Genomic DNA, 6,766 nt, shown 5'->3' with positions numbered 1-6,766 from the left:
AACAGTACACCAACGACAGTCTATCTTTAATGAAATTTCACTTTTTCATCTACCCAGAGTACATTTTTGAGTACTCCAGAATCCAGTGAAGTCCAGATCGAAGGAGTCTCATCGATACAACTTCCGGACTCACTGTTTGAAAACTTGAAACAATCAGAGCTATATCAGATTGAGAGGGCGCAGTTTCTCGTGTATAAATCGGATAAACGGGTATCCTATTTGCTGCTTTTTTGTTTCACTCTCCCTCGAAATCTATATACTTACACCTACTTTCGTACCTGTCTGTCTGACTACCTGTCTATACCCAGCAATCCATCTACCCCTTTCTTAAACAACTATCCACATAACTAGTATTCCGGCGTTCACAGCGTGCATCGCTTATGCCTGCGTTGCAAACCATATCGCCCTTGTGTATATATATGTGCTATTATAAACGAGCTTCGGGCTTTTTCCATAATCTCCTAAATTTCTTTCTTTCGAAAAGTCATATGCTTGGAATTCTTATTTAATACTAAGTAATAGTGTAAATCTTACGAGCCTTGTCACGTTGCACCTTTGCAACAAATATCACAAGGTAGATTTGTCTTCGTTGGGTTACTACTGCACGATACCGCTTTATTGAATTATCCTCAGCTGACGTCACGATGGCACGAGGAATTGACTGAGTTGGATGACAGAATACGGTATAAGGGTGTGATGTAAATATACAAACAAAAGGGTCAGACGCAATCGCCGAGAGGAAAATAAGAAACACAATTTACACACACCAGCCTTATTTAAAGCTCCTTAAGCTGTATCTTTTGGCTATTTTTTTCAGAACTTTTATTTTGTTGTTTCCCTACACTTTCTGCATTGAATCCCTAAACTGTAATTTAATGCCAAGTATTTAGCATATAAAACCAACCTACATGAATATAATTTACATTGTTATTGTTGAAAACTTGATTGTATTGAAGTCCGGACTAGAATTCATTTGTAAACAATAAACAATGATCACTACACACATGCAAGCTGTGTTGACAAAAAGAGTACTCAAATTTCAGCATGACAAACGGATTAGGGTCAGACACGGTAGTTGATATAAAGATTGAAGCAGAATACTGAAAAACCTGCCACGAACAGCTTATGTTCCTTTAAGCCAAAATCAAGCGTAACAAAATTCAGTAAATCAACACAATGATATTAAGTTTTGACTTTTTGTACGTCTTTTTCATCGTCCTTTAAGGCCGCTGACAACTCGACACCGACTGGATTAAGTTTAATCATTGCTGCAAGTATCGGAGAGCTAACAATCTGGAATCTACGTGAACCAGTCAAGATAAAATTCGCACACCAGACAAAGGTATGTCACAAATTGTGATGAAGTGATAAAATCCTTTCATCTCATAAATTAAATACATGTAAATCTTGTAATTTGTCATGTCATCTGAGCTGTACTTCCAATGTTCAATATTTAATAATGAAAGGCGGTGACGATGATGATGATGGTGTTGATGATGATGATGATGATGATGATGATGATGATGATGATGATGATGACGACAACGAGAAAAGTGTCGGCGAAGGCAGACTAGAACAAATTAAAATGAATTTGTAAAAGTACGCTTTCACCCCGAACACAAACTTTGATGTCAAGTGGTATTACTTCTGATTTGAGCGTTTGAGTGATTATATCCACGAGCACACAGTGGCAGTAATATAGATGTTCTCTTTCCAGTACGATGAAAATGCCAACATCAGCTGTGTGTTCTGGGATTTTTCCTTAAACAGTAAGTCACGCTTTCGAATATCTCAGTTTTTCGTTTCTTTCAAGCGAGCAGATATTTATCTGTCACTTAAGAGAGACGTACAGTAATATTAAAATAATTTATGTAACGGTAATCGTCCTGGGAACACTCAGGCTCGTTGGCACGACGAAAAAGTCATTGACTGTACATTTTATGATTAATTGCAGCATACTCACTCGGACACGGATAAATTCAATGTAATTATTTTTATCCTTTCAAATTGGCAGTATAACTAATGTGACATACAACATAATGTTGGATGTTTGGTGAATACTTCCATCTTATCTCACGCTACACAACGACATGCATGTGTATTTGTGATAATAGTTTGAATGCCGCTTTATACTTGTTTACGATGTAATGCAAAGACAGATATCCTATGTTTCGCTCAATCACTATGACATCAATAGTTTTCGCACCATGCAATGATTTCCCACACACTTCAACCTCTTGCGACGTTCCTATAGATCGTAAACAGATGCTTCGTACCTCGCCAAGACACGAAAATTCAAGGTTATGATCTCAACTTATGTACAACACATGTTATTATAATCATTAGATGGAAGTGGTGCTTGGTCTGGCGAAGGCTGTGCTGTGTCCAGCGAAGCGAAAGAAGACGAGAATAGCACTACGTGTGAATGCAACCATCTGACCAATTTTGCACTACTTGTGGTAAGATCATATTACTTAATTCATATTTTCTTTTTCAAACTACCGTTGTGAAATGAAGTTTAAAGAGTTCTTAAGCCGGCAACTTATCATCTTTTCGGATCTTTGTGATCCCTGTATATAATTTTTTATTTCAAAACCTATAAATCTCCGAAATATTCTTTGTTATGATATGTTTGTCGACCAGTGTGATGTAAATGGTAGATTTTGATTTGCTTCTGAATTGCGGAGAATGTGTGAATTTTTTCTTAAATGATTTACATATTTACCAGTTTGAAAAAACAAACCGGTTGACTGAGAAGTGTAACAATACATTGAAATCGATCATGAGGTTAAGATTAATAAGTTCAAATGCTATTTTGTTTGCCTGTTACAGGACGTTTACGGCGATGGTCACAAGATAAACCCAGCCAATCAGCAAGCTTTATCTATTATATCATATATCGGTTGCATAATATCCTTGGTCGGAACAGCTCTCACTCTTGTGAGCTTGCTCATGTACAGGTGAGTTGAACATCTGTGAGAGAGAATCGGTTATGAAAGACACAGTAAAATTAGATCACCACCACATTCTATTTTATTCGCGGGCAAGAATTATCAAAGTGCCGTTTACTCTTCCCAATGCAATGTTGATTACATCACATCGTCATTCAAATTGAGCCATTTTGCCGTCAGATATATATTCATAATATTTCTGGCATTTGCATTACACGTGACATCGAGTTTTATATTATTTTGTCTCATCGGTCATCAAGATATAGTGAATCGGAGTGACTTATCGACGCATCTTCACAAGTTAAACTTTCCTTTTACTGATCCTTGTTTTCCTTTGTTTCATTTTGATAAAGGAAAAGAAAAGACAAGGCTACCAAGATCACACTGAATTTGTGTTTTGCACTCTTCATGGCGCTCCTGATGTTCCTGATTGGTTCGTTCGGTATCGACTTCGCACTGATGACGCCCTGGCTGTGCACCACCGTAGCCTGTCTGCTACACTTCTTCCTATTGGCCGTTCTGATGTGGATGGCCCTGGAAGCGGTTATGGTGTACCTGATGTTGATCAAAGTCTTTGAAACATACATCCCGCGTTTCCTGCTGAAGTTTTGCCTCATTGGCTGGGGTGGGTAGCATTATGTTTTTAAAAATCTCAATTATTCATGTCGATGTTTGTCTTTGATACAGCTGCACTACTGAGTAATGCAGACTGGCTCATAGATTCACAGTAGCGCTAAAGTATTGATCGCGTTCATCATTGGCTATTGCCGACAGAGATTCGAGGAAAACTTTTATTTTCTATTGCTTTGGTACGACCCGTTGAAATGATTTTTTTATTGTTACTATTGAAATGGTAGTCACGAAGTACCATTTTTGTCAATCTTTGACCATATAACTTCTGACAGCCGAGTAAAAGCTGAACAGCAATTTTTATATTCGTGCATGGTAGAAATATGACGTCATGAGAAATGTGCTTTCTCATTACAGGCGTTCCCTTCGTTGTCATGATAACTACAGTGTCGGTAGATGTCGAAAACTACGGCTACCACAATACAATGTAAGTACGGTTCAAAATGTTGATGTTACTCATAAAGGCAGGACTGTTAAGGTACCGCCACGACCCATATTCAATTAATATGTAACTGACCTTTGACCTTAGTGGCTGAAAGTTCAAATCATGGCGTAAATTAGGTAAATTTTGCCACTGTTATTGTAGTGGAGGTGCATGCAGAAGGAGTCCGAAAAGAACGTTGATCTTTCATTGTCTAAATTTTTTTACACTTTATTGAAATCGGGGCTATTGAGAAAACTGAACATGCAGAACCAGACTGTATTGTTACCACTTATTGAGACCAAATATGATTGATTTGCCCAAAATACACTATGTGTATGTTTAGTGTCGTTTAATGTACTTTAAGAACATATCATATTTACAGCAAAACAGAGAACGTACTTTCTGAAAAGAAGATTAAATTATTTCCAAAGTGAAATATTGCACAGACAGTGGTTAGCGGCCTTTTATTTATACTTTTTCTGTGCGGCCGAATTACAGGTAAAGTGATTTTAGTGAGTTATCGTAGACAATTATGTTTTTTAAATACAAAGGCGTGTCAACATAAATAAAATGGACATGCGTTGTTGTTTGTTGTATTTTCGCAGTTGTTGGTTGTCAAGGTACCCGTTCTACGTTGCTTTCCTGGCTCCGCTGTGCGCAGTGCTCGTATTCAATAGCATTGTCTACTGTCTCGTCATCCATCAAATATGTGGAATTAATTCGAGGGCCGCCAACCGTAAACGACCAGTTTAGCGTCCTTGAGCAGTTGAGGGCGGCTATCGCGTTGATGGTACTACTGGGGCTGACGTGGGCATTTGCCATATTTGCCGTCGGCGAGGCTAGTCTCCTGTTCAACTACCTGTTCGCTATCTTCAACAGTCTGCAGGGGCTGTTCATCTTTGTGTTCCATTGTGCGATGAAGAAGGAAGTCCGAAAAGGATGGAAGAAGAAGTTCTGTCGAGGCAAGAAACTTGATGACAAATCAACGGGTAAGTACGGTACTTTGAATTTTGCGGGTAGAGCATGCACGCACATCATCGCCGCAGACAGAGGAAGCAAAAGACTTTTCGAACAGTTCGTCTAGTTTGATGACGGCCTTGGATGTGACGTGAATACGGGAACTTTCACAACCACGCATTGTAAAGAATTTGCATTAGCGGAGGGGATAATACACTCTGGCTGTATTGATAAATGGAAAATACGTCACACCACTTCCTCTTGAACCAAGAGTTCATTCACCTAAAACTGCTCCTACTATGATGTTTGTCTGTACAGTGTTTCCCTCTTTTGTATATAAGATATACTGCAAAGTAGAAACCACTTTCATACATTTCAAAACTACAGCAACGTCATCCATATTCCTCTTCACAGGCGATACTCGCGGTACACTTTACAACGGTTCCGGCGCACCCATCTACAAAGTAAGCCACTCTGCGGAGACCGATATACCTCTGGGTGAGCAAGCACGTACATGTGCATTATTTTACGGTTCAAGTTCGCCATCGTGAGCCTTGTTATAGCTGTGATATCGAGTTAAAGTGCAGCGCCGGTCTGCCTCCACAACGACAGAACAAACATTTGCACAACATGGGACTGTCTGTTGAGCTAAAATTGATGATTTTCAAATGATACTTATTCTACACAAAGAAAATACATATTCTAGCCAGTTCTCTTTTGCAAGTATTCAGCGACATTTCTCATGGATAAGCAGCTCTTCTTTGACTGTAAACAACTATATACTTTTCTCAAATGCACTTACTCCCTTTCTTTTCCACTGCAGGATCGTCCACCGGTTCTCTGAATTCGGGCAAAGAAAAAAGCACGACATGATAGTTCACATACGTTTGCATGCAGGGCAACTTTGCAAATCCCACGTGGGCTTAGGAAGCTCTCTTTCAACGAATGTTGGCGGTGCTAAGAGAGGCCTATGTATTCTTCAAAGAAGATCACATTTTGAAAAGTCATAGTAGAATTGAGGAGCACACACTATAGGGGAATGAATGAAGTTCACAAGAACCAAACTAACCACGGAAGTCACGCAGTTAGAGATTCATTGAGTGTGAACTGAAAGATTCCAAACAAAACTTTATTTTTCAAGTCAAAATGAGACATTGCTTGACTTATTTCTCTCGTTTCGTAAGTTAATATTTTACTCAGAATTTATGAATTAAAATTTCAAAAGTATTGAAACAGTAGTAGTAATTATTATAAGTTAAATAAATGCATTTTGAAAAATCGAACATGATGATGGACACTGTATAGTATGTCTCTATATGAATCTGTCTCTCTGTCTATTTTGCTTCTTAATGTGTGTATGTGTCTTCTGTCTGTCTGTCTGTCTTTCTGTCTGTCTCAGTCTCTGACAATCTCTCCAGACCTGTCTCTGTCGGTCTGTCTCTGCCAATCTCTCTGCACCCCTCCATCTCTGTCTGTCTGTCTGTCTGTCTGTCTGTCTGTCTGTCTGTCTGTCTCTCTCTCTCTCTCTCTCTCTCTCTCTCTCTCTCTCTCTCTCTCTCTCTCTCTCTCTCTCTCTCTCTCTCTCTCTCTCTCTCCTCTCTCTCTCTCTCTCTCTCTCTCTCTCTCTCTCTCTCTCTCCAAAGTTTTATTTGTGGTATTAATGATTTTCATCTTTTCAATATAACTAATGTGTGTACTATGACGTATTGCGCAGTGTAGATAAAGTGTACACCAGACGGACTGAGGCAAGTTAATGACAAAAAAAGAACAAAAAAAACACGCAAAAACCTTCAGGTAAATTAGC

The 6,766-nt window shown here is 38.9% G+C and overlaps 2 protein-coding genes and 1 long non-coding RNA gene across 3 annotated transcripts in view; all 3 read left to right on the top strand.

The window, feature by feature from the left end:
• Nucleotides 1-6,244, top strand: part of LOC139142340 (adhesion G-protein coupled receptor G6-like) — a 50,342-nt gene extending 44,098 nt beyond the window's left edge. Inside the window, exons 14-19 of the transcript XR_011554365.1 lie at nt 2,833-2,960; nt 3,305-3,576; nt 3,939-4,008; nt 4,611-4,994; nt 5,377-5,460; nt 5,786-6,244. The gene's annotated coding sequence lies outside the window, so the exon portion shown is untranslated. The remainder of the gene's footprint in view (nt 1-2,832; nt 2,961-3,304; nt 3,577-3,938; nt 4,009-4,610; nt 4,995-5,376; nt 5,461-5,785) is intronic.
• On the top strand, nt 531-2,457 carry LOC139142344 (uncharacterized). The gene is made up of 3 exons (XR_011554368.1): nt 531-1,342; nt 1,718-1,769; nt 2,347-2,457. It is a non-coding gene; the product is annotated as an uncharacterized lncRNA (long non-coding RNA).
• LOC139141577 (adhesion G-protein coupled receptor G2-like) lies at nt 4,793-5,835 on the top strand. The gene is made up of 3 exons (XM_070711169.1): nt 4,793-4,994; nt 5,377-5,460; nt 5,786-5,835. The coding sequence occupies exons 1-3, from the start codon at nt 4,793-4,795 to the stop codon at nt 5,833-5,835; spliced, it is 336 nt and encodes a 111-aa protein (XP_070567270.1).
• Nucleotides 6,245-6,766: the final 522 nt, after the last annotated feature.

The sequence above is a fragment of the Ptychodera flava genome, chromosome 10 (genome assembly GCF_041260155.1).
Source record: "Ptychodera flava strain L36383 chromosome 10, AS_Pfla_20210202, whole genome shotgun sequence".
NCBI classification, from domain to species: domain Eukaryota; kingdom Metazoa; phylum Hemichordata; class Enteropneusta; family Ptychoderidae; genus Ptychodera; species Ptychodera flava.
Note: the sequence above shows the minus strand (reverse complement) of the source record. Positions and strands in the feature narration are given on the sequence as shown.